The following is a 25,702-nucleotide window of genomic DNA, read 5'->3' on the forward strand; positions in this document are numbered from 1 at the left end:
ATTTGACATTCTTTCTCCTTGAACACAACTGAGTAACCTTTCTCAAGTAGTTGAGTTATACTGAGAAGGTTCCTATCGATTTCAGGTACCAAAAGTACATTTAAAATGATTTTGCCACCTGTAGAGGTATGAATCAGCACATCTCCTCTTCCTTCAGCATTAATCAACTGACCATTTCCAATTTTTACCTTGGTTTTGCAGGTTCTGTCCAGGGTTTTGAAGATAGTTGCATCTGGTGACATGTGGTTTGTGCATCCACTGTCTAGAAGCCAGCTCTTTGAACCCTTCTTCTGATTTGCTGCACATGACACAGCAAAAACATGTTCTTCTTGATCACTGCTTTCTTCAGCTACTCGAGCTTCTACCTTTTGTTGCTGAAATTGATTCTGTCTTGGTTTGCTTCTATTCTTGCAAACTTTTTCAACATGGCCTTTTTTCTTGCAGTGTTGGCATACTGCATCTGGTCTAAACCAGCATCTATCTTCTGGATGACCAGCTCTTTTACAATGTCTGCAGAGTTGGTCACTGCTCCTAGCAGCATCAGGCTTAGGCCTGTTTTTCTAGAACTTTTTGCCTTTGTGAGTTTTGATGCTCGAGGCTTCTTTGGCTTGAAAAGCCCCTTCCTGGTGCTCCTCTTGTCTGCTGGCTCTTCTTTGCTCTTGTGCATACAAGGCATTGATTAGCTCAGTTAAGGAGATAGTTGTCAAGTCCCTTGAGTCTTCGAGGGATGAAATTTTAGCTTCATACCTCTCTGGTAGAGTGGACATGACTTTCTCAACTATTCTAGCTTCACTGAATTGCTCTCCTAGGAGCCTTATGCTATTTACAACAGCCATAATCTGATTTGAGTACTGCTTAACTGTTTCTTCCTCTTTCATTTTGAGATTTTCGAAATCTCTTCTCAAGTTGAGCAGCTGTTGTTGCCTTGTTTTCTCAGTCCCCTGAAATTCTTCTTTCAGCTTGTCCCAAGCCTCCTTTGGTGTTTCACAGGCCATGATCCTCATAAAGATCACATCTGTCACACAATTCTGTATGCATGACATGGCCTTGTGCCTTTTTGTTCTTTCATCAGTGTGTTGCCTTATTTGAGCAACTGTTGGATTAGCTCGAAGAGGTGCTGGCTCAGCATCTGAGTTAACAACTTCCCATAGGTCGAATTCCTGCAGGTAAGTCCTCATCTTAACTGGCCAAATGTTGAAGCCCTCTCCATTGAAGACAGGTGGTGAAGCTGGTGAAAAACCTGATGATGCCATGGTTTTGATACTGAACTACAACAGGTCCTTTAAGAATATGGCTCTAGATACCAATTGTTGGATCTAAGTGCTACAGCAGCAAGCTTCAACAGAATGCTTGTCGAGCAAGTCTCGTGACTTGCAGCAGAAACAAAGCAGAAAACTCAAATAGATTTTGAAGCAAAACTAAAAATGGAGAGCATATGGATGAAAACTTGTTGAATTCATTCAAAAACTGAATATGGCTTAAAGCCAATACATAAACAAGCTTACAACTTGACAAAACAGTAGGTTAACCTAAACTTCACCTACTACCACTAACAAACTTAGTAACTTGAGCTAATTAACTTGTACAAATCAACAAAGCTGATTAATCAGTTCAATCACCATCAGTTTTACATCAAATATAAACCTAACATAGTTGAAATACAACTAAGTTACATTGCATTAACTTAAAAATACAAAATAAGTGAAAACACAGCTTGCTGGCTTGATGAACTTACAGCTTTTGCATGTAGTGCCCTCGACAGTCTTGGTTGCTGCATGCTGACCATTGCTTCAATAGTGAAATAAAAAGGAGGCGAAGTGGAGAGGCAGTTGCAGAAAGTAATAAATGAGTGAGGTGAGAAGGGAAGGCAAGGGAGGGTCATGATGACTATTCACAAATGGGCTCAGATGGGGCTTTGCTCCATTCTCTACGTGTCTCAGCTCAATCAAATGCATACGAAACCATTACAATCAAATTCAGCCAAATACATAGAAGTCAAATTGAGCGAACCTTAACAATGAAGCAAGAGGCATAAAAGGCAAACCTTTAATGCATGAAAGCTAATTCAATTCTGCTAATCATTTTTATTAAATTGTTATTCATAAAAATTTTTATTGCTTGCCAGATCCATAGCACAATTCTATGACATTGGATCGGCTATTCAACTGGCCGTAAAATAAGTTGGAACAATTTTGTGGTGTTCTAAGGAGTTGGAATAATCTCGGCCTTCCATAAAAATATACCTCTCCCGAAGTAGTAGAACATTAATTCTTCTCGCATGAGTTGGGAGTTGAAGCAATATATTATAAAGGCCAAATGTTAAATTTTAATATAATATAGGGATCAGAATTGAAATTTAATTATTTTTATATAATTAAAAAGTAGAGGGTCTCAAACTGAAAGTTAACCATTATTGTTAAGCATTGGGGTGATAGTTAACCATTATAGTTTTTTGTCACTTTCAATAAACGATGTGACAAATTTTCAAGTTATCATCTCTAGAGAACTATTATACAACACCTTAAAAAGGAAGACTTGAAATTGGGTCCTTAGATGGAGAAACAAGATATATAATATAAGGTTGCTGGTGAGATAGTATACATAGAAACAAGGTGTAATTGATGACTTAATAATCTGGTAACTCCAAATCTATGTCCACTGTAACCGAATTCATTTTTGTTTAGCTACTTTTCAGCTATTTGTTTGGGTATAAATTGTTGAGAAATGTCTTCGTTTGGGTTCAAGTTGTAGATAAGTATAACTGAATATTGCATTCAAAAAATGGAAACTCAAGTGAAGTACATGTGGGTTATAGTATCTACTGTGAGTATAAGCATTGCAGGATTCCATGGAGTGGATGTAACTCATGATTATTATGGTCCCTGTGGGAAGCATGACGTAAAGAAGGAAGCTCAGAAGCTGTCTCCATGTACTTACGCAACCAAACATCGGAGAGCTCCAGTTTCCGAGCGTTGCTGCACTATAATAGAGAAAAAGCCTAGCAATCCACAGTCCCTGTGCTATTTTGCAAACTCGTATGCCGGAGTGAGAAATAAAATTCAAGTGTAGCTAGCTTTCTCCAATCATATTTAAGATATCATCCTTATTATTTAGGGACGGTAAAACTCAAACCATCATTCGGAATAGAGAAGATTTTCTTTTAAAAAGTGAATGCGAGATGATTTTTATAGTAGTTAAAACAATTAACACACAAGCTTGTAACACAAGGTAACTTGAAAAAAATACCATAATTTCACTCACTGGAACAAAATGGGATCATGGCAACATGGATTCGTGGCTGATTCGATGCTCGTCTTGTGGTGTTCATCCGATCTTCATCTGTTTAAGAAGCTTAACCATTAGGTGAGACCTGTTTTGGATTAAGTTATAAAAATTATACCATTGAGAGCAATTATTTTAATTAGTTAATGACAACCTTAACCATCAAATCCTCTTCCTCTTGCATTTTTTTCGCAGAAAACAATATCAACATTATGAATTTTGATATTTGAAACTAATTTCTAATTTCCCAACATAAGGTTAATTTTAAGAATGTTGAATAGATTAAAGTAAAAAAATATTAGCTTTGGTTGCATTAAAATTTTAACCTATTTACAATCTAATTAATTAGCAGAAAACAACCTAATAAAAAGTAACGAAACTCATAGCTTTCAAATGGTTAAACAAAATTAAATTCTAGGTTTCTAATCTAAAGCACGATTCAAACTCAATCAATAAAAAATTAGAAGAATAAACAATTCATGTAAATTAAAACTCAAACTTTTAAAAGTAAATACCTTTTTTGAGAGGGAAAAGATTTGATTTTTTTTTGTTCAATCACTTGAATCTCATTCGTGAGTTTCCATTTTCGTTTTATGAAATTTCGGGTATCTAATGCAAAATTTTGTAATTCCATTTTGTTATGCATTTTAAGCTTATATTCATTTCACCACTTTGGAGAATGATGTTTTCAAGCTATGGCAGAAATCTTATAGATATCTAAGCAACTAAAACCAAACATAAACTGAACAATTCTCCAAATACACAAACCAGGCAATGGCTAACATCTCAAACATATAATCCACACAATAATAGCAATATTAAGAAGCTCACAACTAAAAATACCTGTTACATCTTACACATTTATGTTCCACCTCTCCATATATCTTCATTTTCAATATCCATTTAATGCATATCTGTTGCGCGGAAGCTTGTGAAAGAGTAAAAATATTGTACTGAAAAATCACACTAAGTTCAATTCCCAGGAAAGAGAGATAGATCACGAAGATCACTTAAATACCAAGTCTTTCCTAGCCAGAATATCTCTCTATCGTAATTTAATAGCACAATAAATCACTACAATCACATTCACAAAATATGCAAAATAAATAATAAAGAACACCAGAATTTTAACGAGGTTCAGCAAATTTTGCCTACGTCATCGGGCACTACCAAATATATTTCACTCCAAAAATTACAAGTGAAATTTACAAATAGGGAGAGAGAATAATGCCTTAAGTAGAGAATGGCAATTATGGGATGAAGAAAGTAAGAAATGATTAGGCCTATTTATAGTTGAGGTTCAAGGATCAACTTGCAATGTCCCTATACAATTAGGGACCAAAATTGCAATTATCCCATTCCAACTTTTAACCCAACTTGCCAACCAATCTTACTTACTACTTTCGGTGCCCACCCTTTTTTGACTTTTCAAACAATGGGTGGGTTCCAATAATCTCCACCTTGAACATTTGATTAGGATAATCTTATCTTCACACAATTCTTTCTGCCTTTGACAACAATACTTGATAGTGCCTTCTTCAACTGTTAAACTTGCAGGATATTAATCAAGTTCAAACAATGTTCAAACTTGGTTACTGTTATCAATATCCTTCTTCATATTCAGTATTCATTTGATGCATTTCTCGTTGGTTGACGTATTACATATTTCTCAACTTCTTGTATTCCATTGATACGAACCAGGCTCTCTAAATAAGCATGAAGGGAGATGGCGAACCAAAAATGATCTAGATAAGTATTAATCTCAAGCTTCTTAATCTCTAGGGTGGAGGCGTCAAATAGTACTTCATCATTTGTGTCTCTAAGAAACAAGTCACCATTTTTTCCAAATCCCAATGGGTATACAACTCTAGAAATGGATTTAATATTGAATTGTTTAGTCCACACTCCTTCACTTGTAACCCATAAATCAAAAGACGTATCAATTCTTTGCGATGGGTAAACAATAGCACCAAGTGATCCATTAAACACCAATAGATCAACATAGTATTCTGGGAAAGACCCAACGAATTCTGGGATAGGTAAAATTGAGAACTTCTCATTCCCCATGTCAAATGAAAGAATTAGTCCTCTAAAATCAAGATATGCCCCTGTCTCTGTTTTCCAATAGCAAATTCCATCTACATAATTATTTCCCAAAGTTGTACAAGTTGGTGTAAAATCAGGAGATGGAATTTCCTTCCAGGAATTACTTCTAAGAGAATACAACTCAACTGGGTCCATAAAATGAGGATGTGGATGTTCTTCTTCACTATTAACAAAAGTAAGATCAACAAATCGTATGACTTTGTAGTCATCATTTTTAGAATCAAACCCAAAAGCAGCGTTGTCAAAAGAAACGTTATCTAAAGTAAGGTAGGTTTCTTCGAATGGGGAAAAATATGGAGGGCGTTGGATTGAAGATGGTGGAAGGATTTTAAACTCTCTGGTTGATGGGTTCCAAATGGCAGCCTTATCCGTTGAAGAATCAAGTAAACACAATAATCCATGACAAGCACCATAAACAGAGGGGATATCATCCTTAAAAAAGGGCAAGTGAATGTTCTGTTTTACTATATAATTTTGATCTTTTTCAGTTGAAAGTTGAGAGAAATAAGGTTGGAAGGTGTTACCATCACAGCGACTAAGTAGATTAAGGATGTCGTTTTCAAGGTTGTTGTGATAATTATTGGAAATGAAATGAGGAGTTTGAAAAGAACACCAATACTTACAAACACAGTTGAAGCGAGGAAGGGATTTAACTGGAAGCTTTGACAGAATTTCCATAACCAAAGCTTCTGGCAATTCAAACCTTGGCCTCTGCATCTTGCTATTTTGATTTTCTTTGAAATTGACTAATAGGAATAAATAAGCAAGCAAAATGGGAGTTGGTAGGTGTCATCTATGGTCCAAACCTTAGCCATGAAGCAAAGAAGCATAAAAGGTAAGCATTTAATATGTTTTAGGCAAATTTCCTTATTTGCATTTTTATCCATATTAAGAATAATGTATTTTCATAAAATAACTAATGTGTTTTTTGTATTTTAAAAGTTAACTCAGCCATTAAGATGTAATGTAGTAGTTCAAACTTCTGAGTTTGGTTTCTCAATAATTAAATTTATTATTAAAATTAGATTTATCCATAATCGAATTAGGCTGAAATTTTCTCAAGTTTTCCTAACGCGACTAATGCCTTATTTATTAAAAGTATATAATCATGTTTTAAAGTAGAAAAAAATGATATTTACGAAACACACAAGGTTTTATAGGAGAAAACACTGAGAAGATTAAATAGGAACATACCTTAAAAAGGAAGACTTGAAATCGGGTCTTTAGATGAATAAACGAGATATATAAAACAACAAACTTAGATTGTGGATCAATTTCATATATAGGGTTGCTTGAGAAAAAGCATACATAAAAATTGTAGGGTTTGAAAAGATGAAAACTTTTTCCCTAACTGAAGTAGAATTAAGAATTATGATTGATTTAAATTAAGTACTTGATTAATAAAAACAATTTTCTATTTGGGCAAGGAATTAGTTTAAAATTAGGAATTCAGTACTTTATGGGGTAAAAATAAGAGAATAAAATATTTTAATTGAAAATGCACAAAAGTTCCAAACTTAAGACCAAAGAGAAGTTTTAACACTAACAAACTCAGCCTTAACATAAGCCTTCAAGAAATTGGTTTTAAGGGTTATTTTTAATGCATTCTAAGTTTGCTTACCCTATTTTTATTATTCTTTTAAAAAATTTAAATTTTATCCCTATTTCTTCTGCCCCTAATTTTGGGATGTGATAAGACAACTCAAGCTATTTTGACGGAGTATAAAATGTAAGTTTAGCAATTACGGTTATCCACAATTGAATTGAATTTTTTTATTTAATATATAATTGATTTTAATTTTTTATTATAAAAATAAATATTATAAATTTAAAATAATGAAAATAATTTAAAAGTTTTTGTAAAATCATAATTTTTTAGAACTATTTATGGAAAGGGCTTTTTACATAAATTTACGTAAATATTTATGGTGGGGATTGAAACTCAATCAATAAAAAAAAGGAAAAAATCGAAAATTGGAAGAGTAAAGTAAATAAAAACCCAAACTTCTGAAAGTAAATACTTTTTTGAGAGGCAAAAGATTTGAATTTTTTTTTTCAATTGCTTGAATCTGGTTGGATAGTTTCTATTTTCGTTTTTAAATTTCCTTTTTCTCTGTTTGAAGACGACTTTAAAGGAAAGAGTAACATGCGAAAGAATTGCATTGGACTTTGTAAAGATAAAACACACATTAAAAATATGTATTATTAGTTCTGTTGGACTTAAAGATTTTGGGTTATAACAGTAGTAGAAATTATATAAAGAAAGATATTGAATGTTATGGGATTGGGTTTCGTTTATTTTAAATCTATATTCGGATTAGTGTTATTTCAAAATCAAATCGTTTTGAGTTTAAATCATTCAAATTTGTTGATCGGACTTTATAAAGATAAAAGAACATATTAAAAATATGTAATTTTAATTGGATTATTTTAAACTATGACATAAATACTTGAGTCTCAAAATAAGCACTAGCTCAATAAAACACATATGATAATTAAAAGTACTGTACTAAAACACATCTTGATAAAGCAGATATTATATTAAACATTTTTAAACATATATGAGACAATTGTGGTAAAGGTAGCTATGGAAATTCTATGGTATCGGATCCACTATTGCACAGGCCGTAAAATAAGTTGGAACAATTTTGGGGAGTTCCAAAGGTTTGGGATGGCCTCGGTCTTCCATAACAGATAAACATCTCCCCGAGTAGTAGAACTTTAGTTCATCTGTGTTTACTGCATGAAATTTGTGGAGATGCTCCTATAAGTCGGAAAATTGTATCCACAACTTGTCGGACCGTATAGGTAGATCCACGTGTTAGTCCCATAACTAAATCCCAAAACTCATTAAAACAAATAAGAGACAATAGAGTATATTAAACACAAATAGGAATATGAAGGGAAAATAAAAACAAATTATTCGATATACCTGAATTTAAATTTGTCCTAAGTTGTATGGCCGATTGGAAGTATGACAGAGGATGTTGTGCAAAGTCGGAACATGTGCCATGTTTCATCCATTCCTTGAACCAAAACTCAAAGTCTTATGCCATTCAGACAATCTAAAACGAACTGCTGAAATCTCTTCTGCAAATTATCCTGCTCGAGAGTATGGTTGGTTTTTATCTAAGTTATATTTCTACATTTTCTGTAATTGTTCTAGGTGATAGTGGGTATGTTTTATTTTATTTTATTTTTGCAGTCTTGATTTGTTTGCAAACCAGAATATATTTTGTAGTTTTATTTTAATGCAAGAGTAGAAAAATGCAGTTTTCTATGATTATTAATATGATCTTTTGTCATATGTTCTTCAGAACAAGATATTACACAGCCGGATTGAAGCTATACATATTCAGTTTGCTGAGAAAGACCGTGGTTCTGCACTTGCTGAAAGTTCTATTCCAGATTCACATGGTGATTCTGGTTTGCAGAATGTCATCAATTACCTCCGACGGACAAAACAAATAGTATTGTTTTAAGCTGGAAAGGTTGGTTTTCTTTTTAAAGGAAAGTTGATTCTCCCTTACTTCTTAGATTTCCAGAACTGTGCTGTGTTCTGTTTCTTTATGTGTGTTTGGTTTATTAACAAATCTGGTTTTTTTGGGTGTTCAATTTTACTGATGAAAAATAAATATTCCTCAAATTATTGCTTGTCATTTTCTTTTATTTTCTTTTTTTTCATACTGGGTATTCAACTTTAATAATAAAAGAATGGAATTTAAGGGTACTCAAGAGAAGATTTTAAGTTTCGTTCTTGGGAATTTTGACTCTTTTATTTTTTTCTTTTGTCCTTTTGTTTTCTCATGTGTTCTCTGCAAATTTGAATTTCTGTCTGAATTATAGTTGAAACCGTTTACTTCTGCATTTAAAATGGTTTCTACTTTAATAATACTGAAAAATTAATAATTTTATTAGATGATTTAAAATATGTAGTGTCGGGTTTTCTAGATTATTGATTAAGTTGTATGTTTGTCGGCAGACTGGTCAAGCTATGGCAAGTGCTCTCAATGTTGTACAAACATCTCATTCGTATGGGGATTTAATGCTTCTAATGAAACATGCTGAACTGCAACAAGTGTGTGCTTCTCTTGGTGGTTTTTTTTACTACGTTTTTAAGTGATAAAACTTATGTTAACTTTGTGAGGAATCGGGTCTCGTAACACGTGATTCATCTAAATATCTATTTGTTCTAGTGTTAATAATTCTTTTAACATTTTAACTTATCATAGATGCTATGTTTTGATTTAGCATTCTTGTTTATCATGTAAAGAAATTGTCTGGAATTTTAATAGCAAAAATTGGAATTTTTTTTATTGTTGTCTATGTTTTACTTGTGAATTGTGATTGCAATGGTTTACCTTCCTTTGGTGTAAAATCTACTTGGCCAATTGGAATGTTCAATGATTTATTTAGCCCTTGTACTCAGCAATATTACTTCTAATTGTACTGCAACACATCTATATGCCCATTTCTTACCTGTAATCATGTTGCATATGCTTTGGCTTTTTAAATCGTGAATCATGATTAATGAAAATGAGATGGATAGCTGATGCCTTTCCTGATTTTCAGGTTTGACAAGGAACTGAACAAGTAAGTTGCTATTAAAGTTATTGATTTAGAAGAATCGTAAGTGGATACCTTTGTTATATTTTCCTTGATTTATTCCTCATTAAAGTGTCTTGTAGCAGGTGCTTGCTATGAGCAGCAAAGTATGAATGAATGTGATTATCAACTTTACAAATATACATAGTAAAGTTTAAAGTATGAATCGAATTGCTATGAGCAGCAAATTTAGCGATAAAACAAAGTCACACCAAATTGCTATGAGCAGCAAAGAAAAATTTTTTAATTGCAGAAAACCAACTTCCCTTCTTTCCCATACTGCCAGAAAATTTAGGGACCGCACGACTTGTGGTTGATTTCGATAGGTGGTGGACTGGTGAGGAATCTGTGAATGTTCTCTTAGAAGCTGCAGGCCAAGGTAAAGTCTTCCCTTTCCAAATTCGGAACTTAATTTGTTTATTTTTATTATTTTAGAATTTTTATATTTATAATTTTTTTCCTTATCCTAAAAAATGTTTTTTTTTCTTGAAAATCACAAATTAATTTTATTAATTTAAGACAATCTAAAAAAAATTAAAAATAAATTAAAACAAGCATGTGCCATGAACTAAATCTTTGTTTTGAGCAGGTAAGTCCATGGAACAATTTTTTATCCTTGTAGTTCATGTTTTATTTTGATTTTTCTGTGATTAAACTCTAGTACTCAGGGCAGTAGTTGTTGCGATGTAAAATCTGTTGTCTATCTGCCTAAATATATAACAAAAGGTAGAAGTACATATTGGAGATACTCTCACATGCACATTCATTCGTTTGAAACACGATATCTAGTTATTTGTCTTTGAACTGAGTTGGATTTTCCATGCTTATGTAGGAACACATGTCTTATGCCCTATTTTCATTTAAGGACCGCCAAGGAAATTCTGAAACTAAAAGCTGATTGATCGGATGTGTATGCCGGCTTTCATCAACTACTTTCGAAGGCCTTACTAGGAATTGAAGTGGTGTGCAAAGAGATTGCTTCTTCCGATCTGATTTTTCGATATAAATACTGGACAAAGTATGGATATTTTACTGCTGTTAGTAAAATAGGATTCTCTTCTTAGGATCTTAGTTTCTTCACTTGTATTAGACTCAACAATGGCTTGAATTGCATTGGTGTTGATTTTACTAAAATTTCGAGGTTTACAATTTTTAATTTTTATTAATTATTTATATTTTCTCACTTTTATTAATTTTTATTATTATTTAAACTTTCTTTATTTGCCTTCTTTTATCATTTTCATAGAAAATTTAATTTAAATAAATTTTTTATTTATCCTTAAAAGTATATTTAAAGTTCAAATTAAAAAAATAAAACATAATATAATATTTATAATAAAAATAAATATTATTTAATTAAAATAATTTTTTTGCATGATATGTTTTTAGCGGCGTTTTTGCGAGAAGCGTCGCTAAAGGTTTGTTCTATAGCGGCGTTTGAGATAAAAAGCGTCGCTAAAGATCATGGTCTTTAGCGGCATTTGTGGGAAAGTGCCGCTAAAGAACATGATCTTTAGCGGCGATTGTGGGAAAAGCGCCGCTAAAGAACATGGTCTTTAGCGGCGTTTGTGGGAGAAGCGCCGCAAAAGTTAGCGACGTGTTCAATAGCGGCATTTTTTGCGGCGCTTGTGAAAGCGCCGCAAATACTTTTAGTGGCGCTAAAAAGCGCCGCTAAAGGCCTAAAAAAGCGCCGCTAAAAGCCTATTTTGGTGTAGTGCCAATAGGTAAAAATGTGTTAATAAGGATAATAATAATAATATAAATAATATGCTAATAATATAATAGGAGTAAAAATAGACATAATAATAACATGTGCATAATACGGTATTAAAAATATAATATAGTATTAAAAAATGTATACATAGTATATATACTAGGAATAATAATAGTAAAAACAATCATGAATAATGCTACATAAATAGATATATAGTAATAGTATATACATAATATAGTTATTAAAAATATATACATAAATATATGAAAAATACAATATTAAAAAAGATATATATACGATACATATATATATTAGAAATGATAATAATGTTAAAAAACAACTATTAATGATATTACATAAATATATACATATATACTATAAATAAATACATGATAATATTAAAAGTATGTACATAACATATAAGAAAATATATATATGCATATATTCACATGATATAGTGTTAAAATATTTACATAATATATACATATAAGTATTGATTAAAAAATAATACTAATAATAGTAATAGTAAAATACTAATAAATAATAGATATAGTAATAATAAGAATATATAAACGACAATGTGTACCGGAGAAAATAAAAATAATAAAAGAAAATTAGTAACGTTATATATACGTAAACATATACATATATTGAAAACCTATGTACATAGTATTAGTATTTAAATATATATAATATAATATTTAAGAAAAACTGTACACAATATATACGTACTTGATATAGCTTTTAAAGTATATATGTATTACAACATTAGACACACACACATATATATATATATATGATAACATAAAAATATATAACTAAAAATATTTAAGAATGTATACATAATATAGTATAAAAATATATATATACATAATATAGAATTTAAAATATACCTAATATATTAAAAGAATATATACATAATATAAAGTTAAGAAAAATAATAATAACAAAAAAAACTATTAATAATACTATATAATATATATACATATAAGTATTAAGTGAAAATAATACTAATACTAATGCTAATAAATAATAAATATAATAATAATAGTAATAAAATATAATAGTATATATAATATTAAAATTATAATAAAATAATGAGAAAAAGTGAAAAAATGGATAAAATTGAATTAAAAATGAAGTTTTGGGGTGAATTTCGAAATAGAACAAAAGAAAGGGACTTATTTGAACGCGCGCAAAACATAAGGGGACCGAAACAGTAATTATTCCTTCCATCAAAACGCAGCACATCAACGGGGACTAAATTGAAAATCACGACAAATTTTGGGGCCAAATTAAAAATAAAAATGATTTAATTGCAAAGCAATAAAAAAGCGGAGGGGCTAAATGCGTAAATAGCCCCTCCAATGAAAACACGTGGATCCTGAAGTTGGAGCGGGTCGAGTCAGGGGTCAACCATGGGTATAGGCCAAAACGACGTCGTTTTGGGTTTAAAAGGCAGCCCCCAAAACAACGTCATTTTGGAAGGCTATATAAGGCCAATTTTTTTTAAAAAAATTTCACTTTTCATTTTGTTTTTTAAAAAAAACTCCCTTTCTTCTTTTGTTTCTCTCTGCAGGTGCCTGCTCCGGCGAGGGCCCCGGCCAGTCCCCACCACCGATCACCGCCGGCGACCGTCGACTGCCACTGCACGCGGTGGCCGGAAATCCAAAAAGGTATATTTTTTATTTTTTTATTTTTTTAAAATATGTGTGTAAAAAACAGTAAAGGAAAATAAATCTAAGTGTATAGATAGATTCGAAAAAAAAAGCAAATAAATAGAAAGGAAAATAGATAAAAAAAACCTTTTGTCGAATCTATTCCTTTGTTTTAAGTATTTCTCGCTATGATCGAACGCTTCTATTGGTGTTTGAATCTGAATCTTTTTTTTGTTCTATTTCATGTCCACTTTTACATTGATAAACAATGGCCTTTATAGCCGATTTGTTTTTCACACTCTTTGTTATTGTTTGCATTTATCTCTGCTACTATTTCTTTGCCTTACTACTGTGCTCTGTTTCTTCTTTCTTTTCGCAGGCTTTGCAGGCGATGGGACAAGGCTAAAGGGTGGTTGAAGTGTGGTCAGAGGCGGTAGCACTAGGGGCGACAGCCACTTGGATTAGAGGGCTAGGGTTTGTTGTTTTTCTGAAAATATTATGGGCTAGGGTTTTGGTTTTGGGTCTGCAAAATTTGGACCTTGGGTTTGGGTTAGATTTTAGGGATTATTAGACCTGAGCCAAAATTGGGTTGCACATAAAGAATCATAATCAGTAGCAGATTTACCAGTCCACATCTCCATAAGAGTTTTTCCATTTATTGCATCTGACGGTAAACGATTAATTAGATGGCACGCATATGTAACTGCTTCATCCCATAATTCCTTGCCCAATCTAGCATTAGACAACATACATCGAACTTTCTCCAGTATAGTCCAATTCATACGTTCTGCCACCCCATTCTGCTGTGGTGTATCCCGAATAGTGAAGTGTCGTACAATGCCCTCATCTTGACATAATTGTAAAAATGGGTCATTTTTGTACTCGATACCATTGTCTGATCGAAGTCGTTTGACCTTTCTACCAGTCTGAGTCTCCACCATCTTCTTCCATTTCAGAAATGCATCCAATACTTCACTTTTTCTTTTCATTAGATACACCCATACTTTTCTTGAATAATTATCAACAAAAGTAACAAAATAGTGCATACCTCCCAAAAAAGCCACTTTGGTAGGTCCCAACACATCACTGTGAACGTAGTTGAGAATTTTTTTTGTATTGTAAATTGCTGAACCAAATTTTACCCTCGTTTGCTTGCCCAGAACACAATGTTCATAGAATTCCAATTTGCAAGAATTTACATCTTTCAACAAGCCTTGCTTCGCCAAAGTTTGCAAAGCTTTGTGACCAGCATGTCCCAATCGCATATGCCATAACCTGGTAGCCTCTGAATCTGTATCTTTCGCAGAAACTGTTAATGTTGATCCAATAACTGTACTTTCATTTAAATAGTACAAGTTATTTCTTCTTGCGCCTTTCATCACTGTCAATTCCCCAGCTACTACCTTTAGTAATCCATCTCTCAAAGTTATTGTGAGCCCTTTAGATTCTAGGGCCCCTAATGAGATGGGATTTTTCTTCAAACTAGGTACGTAGCGAACATATGTCAAGACTTGGATTGAGCTATCATGATTCTTCAATTGGATTGTACCTACTCCCATTGTCTTACAAACACTGTCATTGCCCATAAAAACAACTCCACCTTCTAGTTTTTTAAGACTAGAAAACCAGTCCTTATTAGGACACATATGGTAAGTACATCCCCAATCCAAAATCCACTCATTCGTATGACATGTCATTGCCATGCCAACCAAGCTAAAGTCCGACTCCTCATCATGCTCTCCTACACATCCATCAGAAATAGCCTTGCCCTTTTGCAATTTAGGATACTTCTTTTTCCCATGCCCTTTCTCACGACAAAAATCACATTCATCTTTGGTGGGTCTCTCTTTGGACTTGCCCCTTCTACCAGGTTTGTTGCTGTGTGAACGATTTCTTGTTGTTAAAGCTTCTGCAATTGTATTTTTGTGATCTCTTTTATCTTTCTTTCGAGTCTCAGATCTATAAAACGCACTACAGACTGCGTCAAATGTGATTGTGTCATTCCCATGAAGTAATGTAGTGGTAAGCTGATCATATTCATCAGGAAGGGAATTCAACAACAATAAGTGCAATGACCCAAAATCCGTGGGCACCAGAAAAGTACATTATCGGGCTTCCATCTTAGTGAAACGGGTTTGTAAATAATTATTAGGAATAATTATGAGTCTGGTTATATGCCTAATTAGGTTTTATTTAGGTGAAACTAGTTTAATTTAGAGTAATTAGTAAAAAGGACTAGATTGAGTAAAGGTTAAATGTTTAATTCTAAAACAATAGAAAGAAAAAGGGATTAAAATGGCAATTAAGCCATTTGTAATAATTGAAGCGGCAAAATGGATAGAAAAATCTAAGATTTTTCTTAGATTTTATTAATTATTATTGTTTGTAACGCCCCAATTTTCGGGAATCCTGTGAATGTTGGCATAGGTTTAATTATATTAGTGGGCCTCTAGAAAGCCCAAACTTAAGATAGAAACTGACAATTTTAGTTAATTTTTGTTCTATAAGAAAAATGGGGTGAAATTATGAAATAGAACCTATGTGAAATGTTTGAAAATGCTATAGGCTAAATTGAAGTGGCCAAATAAATAGGAGTGCAAAATAGGAGGATTTGCATGACAAACCTCCCATTTTACATGAAGTGGCCAGCCATCATGTTGTTGTAGACAAAATGTGCACTTGATCTCCATAATTTATGGTACAAATTGATACAAATTGATAATAGGTTAGGTAAATGTTCCATGATAATGGGTTAAGTAAATGTTTCATGATAACGGGTTAGGTAAATGTTTCATGATAAGAATTTCATGTCTTTTGTATTAAAGAATTAAATGGATGAAATATGAAGTTTTATTAAAAGAAAAAGGGGTGAAAAGAACAAAGTTTTGTCCATCTTTGTTCATCATAGTTAAAAGTTAGAGAAGAGAAAGGAGAGGAGAAAGCTCTTGAGTATTCGGTCATTAGGAGGAGGAAAATTGAAGGTAAGTTCTTGGTACCTTGCTTCTATCTTGATGTTCATGAGTTCTTCTTGATTCTACCTTAACTCTTGAAGCATATTTTGGTTTTTAGTTGTGTTGTGAGCATTTACTCATGAATTAAAATGAAGGAAATGGTTGTTGTTTCATGTTCTTTTGATGAAAAAATGGAAGATAGGTGAAGTTGAGCCAAACAAATGAGCATGCATGTGCCTTAGATGCTAAAGGGAAAAATCGGCTAACATGTTGTGCTTTAAAATGATGAAATGGAGATTATACTTAAGTAAAATCATAGATATGTGATGATTGATTGGTGATATACATGTTTAAATAACATGCATGCAAGGTATGTGTGAAAGAGTGATTTGGTAATAAATCTACTTGGGACAGCAGTAGTAACGTGAATTTGGAAAATCACCATAAATTGTGGGAGATGAATTAGAAGCTGAATAAATTATGTAATTAAATCTTAATGAGTCTAGTTTCAAATGAAATAAACTAGAACATATTTTGAATTCTGTACAATGAGAAATTTGATTTGTAATGAAGAGTGGTCAGATTAGTCAAACAGTGAAACATGGGAAACTTTAAGAAAAATCTGGTATTGATTGACCATACCAAAAATTCTGAAAATTTTATGGATGGCAGATATATGAGTCTATTTTCAGGGAAAATTAACGACACTTGATTTGGAGTTTTGTAGCTCCAGTTATAAATGATTTAGTGACTGTTGCTTAGGAAGACAGCTTGCAGTGAAATTATGATTATGTGGAAAACATTGGCAAAAATTTGTTAATGAGTTGCTTATTGATTTCTTATAAGCTTACTATGATCTGTAGGTGTGGTTGGCCGAATATCGTAAAGGGTTAATACGTAGTTTGTATTTGAATAGTTAGATTAACGTGTTAGTAATCCAATTGTAGGCGGTTCGTGTGTGGATCTCGTCAGCATATCGTCGCAAACAGGTGTGTAACTAACACCCTCTTTCTTAGTCTGGATCGGCAAAAGTCGAAAAGCCGAAATGCCGAAAATCGGTATTTTGTAGATTTGCGAGTGTGCAAATGCTCGTGAGGTAAATCGATTAATGTTTTTGGTAAGCTGCAAAATTTGGACTGCAAAGTGCATGATTTCTGTGCCCTCGATATTTTTGGGCTTAATGGGCCAAAATTAGAATGATGGGCCAACGGGCCCAATTCGGTAAGAACCCTCGGTACGTGATTCTGTTAGTACGTGAAAAGTAGGAATATGCATGAAAAACCCTAAAATAGATAAATTACTGAAATACCTTTAAAAGTGGAAAATTTACAGTTTTACCCCTAGTAGATAAATTACCGAAATACCCCTAGGATTAAATTGACCTAAATGCATGTTTGACTGTTGTTATTTACTGCATGACATGTTATTATCTGATGCATGGGATTGGGATATTGACGGAGGAAGTACTGAACGTGGCTTGTCCACATACTGGAGGCTTTGCCTCAATTTACTGTTAACTGAGTAGCAAGGCTGCAACTGTGGAGTGTTGGGCTGCGTGGGTTGAGCTATTCCCCACATGGAGTGTATGGCTGGTACGGGTGGAGTGTAGTGGTTGGTGGGTTGAGTAGTCTCCCCAAATGGGCTTGCATATGTTACTGATGTTGCATGTATTTTGAAATGGGCCTATGGGCCATACTGTTATCTGAATAAGGGGCTAAGGCCCAGTTTATTGTAATCTGAAAAGGGCTCTGGCCCAGTACCACTGTTACCTAAATGGGCTTAGGCCCAATGGGCTTGAGCTGACTTAGGCTTTGAATGGGTTTTCCTTACACACTGAGTTTCCCCAAACTCACCCCTTTTATTTTCATCTACGCAGGAAATCCCCAACCATAGTGGGCTTGGAGCTGTGAGGGAATTCGGAGTGGCCACCCGTTCTAAAAGTTTGGTTTTCTTCTGGTGAACTGGACATCCTTTTAATTACGTTTGAGGTTTTGGGCTTTTAAATGTAATAAGGCCGCTTATTTATTTTTGATGGTTTTTAATATGTATTACTAAGATAGGTATTACTTATTTTAACTGTTGAAATTGGATAGCTTTAGGGCGCGTTTTCAAAAACAACAGTTGATTTCAAAATAACACGACAACAAGCAAAGCTTCCGCAATGAAAATATTTTCCAAAATTAATCACTTTTCCTAAAAATGACTTAATCGAATCGGTTTCCTAGAAATATCCATGACGTTAAGGTGTGGCAAAGGCGGTATGCATGTCTAGGATTGGATCCGAAGGGAGCTTGGTACTTAAGCAGTCCGATGGACTCACCACCTCTTGTCCGGTTTCCTACCTGGTGCACAGCTTCCATTCACTTTAACCCTTAATGAATTAATCTTTTGAACATCAAGTACGATTTTCTAGACTTAGAATGGAATTTTTTTTAAAGTTTTTGATGTGGCATGCCGGATCCTGCCATGACTTCTGGGTCGGGTTTGGGGTGCTACATTGTTAATATTATTATTATTATTATTATTTGATTTAAAAATTTTGTTATTAGATTATAAATAAATTAAAATTTGTGCCAAATGTATGATGATAAAAGTGTATATGTGCGATATGTGTATTTATACACATGTAAATATATATTATTAATAATTATTAAAATAAGACAAGTGCGTAATTATTATTGGTACATATGTTTAAAATATATATAATTTCTTATATAATAAGTAAATTATAATAATTAAATTATAAGATTTTTTTATAATAAACAAATTGAATAATGACAATTGTAATAAAAATATTGGTACATTGTTATAAAATAATTTGTTTACTTAATATTAAAGTAATATAAAATAACTAAAAGAAATAAGTAAATAGGATAAAAAGAAAGTAAAAGAAAGAAGAACAGAAAAGAACCAGAGAACAAAACGAAAATAGGGGAAAAAAGGGGGAAATTGGGATTTTAAAGCTTCAAGTTTAATTGGTAAGCTAAATTTAGCCATTTTCTCTTAATTTTGATGTTTTAGAAGCTTTAAAACAAAGTATTGTTGGAATTAGATTAAGGTTTTGGAAGTTCTTAGGTTTTTAAGCATGGGTTATGTTGAACAAAAAGAAGAATTAGGGATTTAATTGAATGAATTTAAAGTTAGAATTGAAAAAGGGATTAAATTGTAAAAGAAGCTATAAGTTTTGTGTTTTAGGAAATTAAATCGAATGAAATTTTAAATTAGGGCTTTATAGTGAACACTAGATTGTTAGGGTGAATATGGGAGGAAATTGAGTAGAAATGAAGTATAAATTAAGTTAAACAAATAAAAGAGTTAATTAGGATTAAATTGGAATTAAGGAATAAATTGAATAAAAATTCAATTAATTATTAAAGTAATGCTATAATTAATAATGTAAATTGTTATTATTATTTTCGTAGCTAACAAGGAAAATGAGGTATCGGCATCCAAAGGAAAAGAAAAGATCGTTGAGGAGTAAACGCGTATTCCGAGTTTGTATTACTATAACTCAAACTATTTATTAAATGTTATATTAAATTTGTAGTAATGGGACATCTAAGATAAGGTAAATAATAATATTTGAAATTAAGTAAGAATATGTGTGAATATTGAATTATATGTGAATTGAGATAATAAATGTTTTGAATTGATCGAATATTTGAAATTGTTGTGGAAATGAATTTGAAATTAGAAAAGTAAAATAATATCCTATTAACTTGTCGGACTAGATTGGATACAAATGGCATGCCATAGGATTGTGATGTGATGAGGAGATTTGTAGCTCGACCGAGAAGATGATTCTGTTATTATATGTTTTGGTTTAACCAAAGAGGCATTTTTCTCTATTTCAAATTTTGCATTGGTCACAGTAGTCCTTGCTGATGATGATACCTCTGCCATTTTTCTCCTCAATCCCAACTACTGTATACGTGAGCAGCGCCAATACGTGAATAGTGTCATAAACGGTCATATTCTCCAAGTACGAATCTAGCTCTGATACCAATTGTTGCGCAGAAGCGTGTAAAAGAGTAAAATTATTGTACTGAAAAATCACACTAAGTTCAACTCCTAGGAAAGAGAGGTGGATCACGAGGATCACTTAAGTACCAGGTCTTTCCTAGCCAGAATATCCCTCTATCGTAATTTAAAAGCACAATAAATCACTACAATCACACTCACAAAATATGCCAAAATAAACAACAAAGAACACTAGAATTTTAACGAGGTTCAGCAAATTTTGCCTACGTCCTCGGGCACTACCAAATATATTTCACTCCAAAAATACAAGTGAAATTTACAAATAGGGAGAGAGAAAACAATGCCTTAAGTAGAGAATGACAAATATGGGATGAAGAAAATGAGAAATGGTTAGGCCTATTTTTAATTGAGGTTCAAGGATCAACTTGCAAAGCCCCTATACAATTAGGGACCAAAATTGCAATTATCCCATGCCAAATTTCAAACCAAATATCGGTGCCTTAAATGTTCTGATTTCTAGTGTCAATTTTTTGACACCCATATCTTTGACTTTTCAAAGATATGGGTAGCTGCTAATAATACATAATCGAATTGGGTTGAAATTATCTCAAGTTTTCCTAAGGTAACCAATGCCACATTTATTAAAAGTATATAATCTTGTTTTAAAGTAGAGAAAAATGATTTTATAAAACACACAAGGTTTTATAGGAGAAAACAGTGAGAAGATTAAATAGGAACATAGCCTTTTTAAATTGTGATTTGTGATGGGAAAGAAATTCAAGCATTGTTTAGTTTGACATCAAACACATTGAAGCCAGTGATTCTTGTTTTTGTCTTTCAATGTGTTTTTTTCTTTTACTATTATGAAAAACAATATATAATCAAATCAAAGATGCACACACAGGGGCTAGCATGAAAAGTTTTCTATTTTGCTATTTATAATTTCTAAAATTTTAAATTAATAATGATAAAATTACACTTTAACCCCCTAAAATGATAAAAATTTATTTTAATTATCTAAAAGTTATAAAGATATAAGCTATTAAAATGGTGAAATTGTATTTTTATTATCGTAAAAATATTAAATTTAATCCCCCAAAATAAAACTTTCCTAGCTTCACCGCTGATCGACAATGCTAATATAAGTTTGTCACAAAAAATGGCATTATAGTGGACTTGAAGCTAACAAAAAAAATTAACGATGTTAATGCTTCTTTAAATTTATGTCAGAATTTTAATTAGAATTAAATATTTAGACTAAATAATGACATTATAAATGTTGAAGTGCCAAATTATAAAAGAAGTATAAAGGCCAAATCTCGAATTTTAACACAATATAGGGACCAAAATTTAGATTTAACTGTTCTTATATAATTAAAAAGTAGAGGGACTGAAACTGAAAGTTAACCAGTAATGGGGATAGTTTTCTGTCATTGTCTCTAACAATGACAAATTTTTATCAAACTATTTTGTAGTGACCAATTTTGGCCCGGGCCTGCTAAGAAATCCCAAACCTATATATATAAAATAAATAAATAAATAATAAAAAAATGTAGCACCCCAAACCCGGCCAGACGTTATGACCGGATCCGACATGCCACATCGAAGCGTTCAAAACATTTTATATTGTTGATTCAAAAAAACTTACTTAGTGTTTTAAAAGATAATTTCATTATAGCTTAAAGTGAATGGAAGCTGTGCACCAGGTAGGAAACCGGAAAAGAGGTGGTGAGTCCATCGGACTGCTTAAGTACCAAGCTCCCTTCAAATCCAATCCTAGACATGCATACCGCCATTGCCACACCTTAACGTCATGGATATTTCTAGGAAACCGATTTGATTAAGTCATTTTTAGGAAAAGTGATTAATTTTGGAAAATACTTTCATTGCGGAAGCTTTGCTTGTTATCGTGTTATTTTGAAATCAATTGTTGTTTTTGAAAACGCGCCCTAAAGCTATCCAATTTCAATAGTTAAAATAAGTAATACCTATCTTAGTAATACATATTAAAACCATCAAAAATAATTAAGCAGCTTTATTACATTTAAAAACCCAAAACTTCAAACGTAAATAAAAGGATGTCCAGTTCACCAGGAGAAAATCAAACTTTCAGAACGGGTGGCCACTCCGAATTCCCTCACAGCTCCAAGCCCACTATGGTTAGGGATTTCCTGCGTAGATGAAAATAAAAGGGGTGAGTTTGGGGAAACTCAGTGTGTAAGGAAAACCCATTCAAAGCCCAAGTCAGCTCCAGCCCATTGGGCTTAAGCCCATTCAGGTAACAGTGGTACTGGGCCAGAGCCCTTTTCAGATTACAATAAACTGGGCCTTAGCCCCTTATTCAGATAACAGTATGGCCCATAGGCCCATTTCAAAATACAAGCAACATCAGTAAGCATATGCAAGCCCATTTGGGGAGACTACTCAACCCACCAACCACTACACTCCACCCGTACCAGCCATACACTCCATGTGGGGAATAGCTCAACCCACCCAGCTCAACACTCCATAGTTGCAGCCTTGCTGCTCAGTTAACAGTAAATTGAGGCAAAGCCTCCAATACGTGGACAAGCCACTTTCAGTACTTCCTCCGTCAATATCCCAGTCCCATACATCAGATAATAACAACATGGCATGCAGTAAATAACAACAGTCAAACATGCATTTAGGTCAATTTCACCCTAGGGGTATTTCGGTAATTTATCTCATAGGGGTAAAACTATAAATTTTCCACTTTTAAAGGTACTAACAGAATCACTACCGAGGGTTCTTACCGAATTGGGCCCGTTGGGCCATCATTCCAATTTTGGCCCATTAAGCCCAAAAATATAGAGGGCACAGAAATCATGCACTTTGCAGTCCAAACATTGCAGCTTACCAAAAACATTAATCGATTTACCTCACGAGCATTCGCAAACTTGCAAATCTACAAAATACCGGTTTTTGGCATTTCAGCTTTTCGACTTTTGCCGATCCAGACTATGAAAGAGGGTGTTAGTTACACACCTGTTTGCGACGATATGCTGACGAGATCCACACACGAACTGCCTACAATTGGATTACTAACACATTAATCTAACTATTCAAATACGAACTACGTATTAACCCCTTACAATATTCGGCCAACCACACCTACAGATCATAGTAAGCTTATAAGAAAACAATAAGCAACTCATTAACAAATTTTTGTCAATGTTTACCACATAATCATAATTTCACTGCAAGCTGTCTTCCTGAGCAACAGTCACTAAATTATTTATAACTGAAGCTACGAAACTCCAAATCAAGTGCCGTTAATTTTCCCTGAAAATAGACTCATATATCTTCTATCCATAAAATTTTCAGAAATTTTGGTATGACCAATCAATACCAGATTTTTCTTAAAGTTTCCCATGTTTCACTGTTTAACTAATCTGACCACTCTTCATTACGAATCAAATTTCTCATTGTACAGAATTCAAAATATGTTCTCGTTTATTCCATTTGAAGCGAGACTAATTAAGCTTTAATTACATATTTTATGCAGCTTCTAACTCATCTCCCACAATTTCTGGTGATTTTCCAAAATCATGTTACTGCTGCTGTCCCAAGCAGATTTATTACACACCTAACTTGCATGCTTGTTATTTAAACATGTATATCACCAATCAATCATCATATATCTATGATTTTAATTAAGTATAATCTCCATTTCATCAATTTAAAGCACAACATGTTAGCCGATTTTTCCCCTTAGCATCTAAGGCACATGCATGCTCATTTGTTTGGCTCAATTCACCTATATCTTCCATTTTTCATCAAAAGAACATGAAACAACAACCATTTCCTTCATTTTAATTCATGACTAAATGCTCACAACACAACTAAAAACCAAAATATGCTTCAAGAGTTAAGGTAGAATCAAGAAGAACTCATGAACATCAAGATAGAAGCAAACTACCATGAACTTACCTTCAATTTTCTTCCCCAAGTGACCGAACATTCAAGAGCATTCTCCTCTCCTTTCTCTTTTCTAACTTTAGGCTATGATGAACAAAGATTGACAAAACTTTGTTCTTTTCACCCCTTTTTCTTTTAATAAAATTTCATATTTCATCCATTTAATTCTTTAATACAAAAGACATGAAATTCCCATCATGGAACATTTACCTAAACCATTATCATGGAACATTTACCTAACCCATTATCATGGAATATTTACCTAATCCATTATCATGGAACATTTACCTAACCCATTATCAATTTGTATCAATTTGTACCATAAATTATGGATATCAAGTGCTCATATTATCTACAACAACATGATGGCTGGCCACTTCATGTAAAATGGGAGGTTTGTCATGCAAATCCTCCTATTTTGCACTCCTATTTATTTGGCCATTTCAATTTAGCCTATAGCATTTTCAAACATTTTCGCATAGGTTTTATTTCATAATTTCACCCCCTTTTTCTTATGGAACAAAAATTAACTAAAATTGCCGGGTTTTATCTTAAGCTTGGGCCTTCTAGAGGCCCACTAACATAATTAAACCTATGCCAACATTCACAGAATTCCCGAAAATTGGTGCGTTACAACTCTACCCCCTTAAAGAAATTTCGGCCTCGAAATTTACCTGATCCAAATAGTTGAGGGTATTGTTGATGCATAGTCTCTTCTGATTCCCAAGTAGGTTCTTCCCTTCCATGATTACGCCACAGTACTTTTACAAACGGAATCGACTTCCTTCTTAGAACTTTAACCTCTCGATCTAAAATTTGGATGGGTTCTTCCTCGAAGGTCAAATCAGTCCTTACTCAATCTCCTCCACTGGCACAACATGTGAGGGATCCGATCGATATCGTCTTAACATAGACACATGAAAGACGTCATGGATTCTGTCTAACTCTGGTGGTAACTCTAACTGATACGCTACTGGCCCTACCCGCTTAAGAACCTGATAAGGCCCTATAAACCGCGGACTCAATTTACCTTTCTTGCCGAATCTCAAGATCTTCTTCCAAGGTGAAACCTTTAAGAAAACCATATCCCCAACCACGAACTCTATCTCTTTGCGCTTTAGGTCTGCATACGACTTCTGTCTATCAGATGCCTCCTTTAATCGATCTCTTATCAACTTAACCTTACTTTCAGTATCTCCCACCAACTCCGGTCCAAGCACTTGTCGTTCACCCAACTCTGTCCAACACGTAGGCGTACGACATCTCCGCCCATAAAGTGCCTTATATGGAGCCATCTGAATACTTTCTTGGTAGCTGTTATTGTATGCAAACTCAGCCAATGGCAAGTAGTCCTCCCAACACCCACGAAAATCGATGATACAGCCCCTTAACATATCCTCCAAAATCTGAATAACCCTCTCCGACTGTCCATCTGTCTGTAGGTGAAAGGCAATACTGAAATCCAA

At 33.3% G+C, this 25,702-nt stretch overlaps 1 protein-coding gene and 1 long non-coding RNA gene across 2 annotated transcripts; one reads left to right on the top strand and one right to left on the bottom strand.

Annotated features, from left to right (window-relative positions):
* Positions 1–4,749: 4,749 nt before the first annotated feature.
* Positions 4,750–6,881, bottom strand: LOC107890274 (F-box protein CPR1). Its single transcript, XM_041078236.1, has 2 exons — positions 6,583–6,881; positions 4,750–6,194 (listed from the first exon to the last, which is right to left on the bottom strand). The coding sequence occupies exon 2, from the start codon at positions 6,103–6,105 to the stop codon at positions 4,903–4,905; it is 1,203 nt and encodes a 400-aa protein (XP_040934170.1). The 5' UTR covers positions 6,106–6,194; positions 6,583–6,881; the 3' UTR covers positions 4,750–4,902.
* Positions 6,882–9,588: 2,707 nt separating this feature from the next.
* On the top strand, positions 9,589–11,149 carry LOC121207827 (uncharacterized). The gene is made up of 3 exons (XR_005902941.1): positions 9,589–10,152; positions 10,247–10,372; positions 10,826–11,149. It is a non-coding gene; the product is annotated as an uncharacterized lncRNA (long non-coding RNA).
* The last annotated feature ends 14,553 nt before the right edge of the window (positions 11,150–25,702 follow it).

This window comes from Gossypium hirsutum, chromosome A10, assembly GCF_007990345.1.
Source record: "Gossypium hirsutum isolate 1008001.06 chromosome A10, Gossypium_hirsutum_v2.1, whole genome shotgun sequence".
NCBI classification, from domain to species: Eukaryota; Viridiplantae; Streptophyta; class Magnoliopsida; order Malvales; family Malvaceae; genus Gossypium; species Gossypium hirsutum.

What these genes read in the sequence shown, in the direction of transcription:
- LOC107890274 (XM_041078236.1), bottom strand. Translation starts at nt 6,105, where the DNA reads ATGCAGAGGCCAAGGTTTGAATTGCCAGAAGCTTTGGTTATGGAAATT.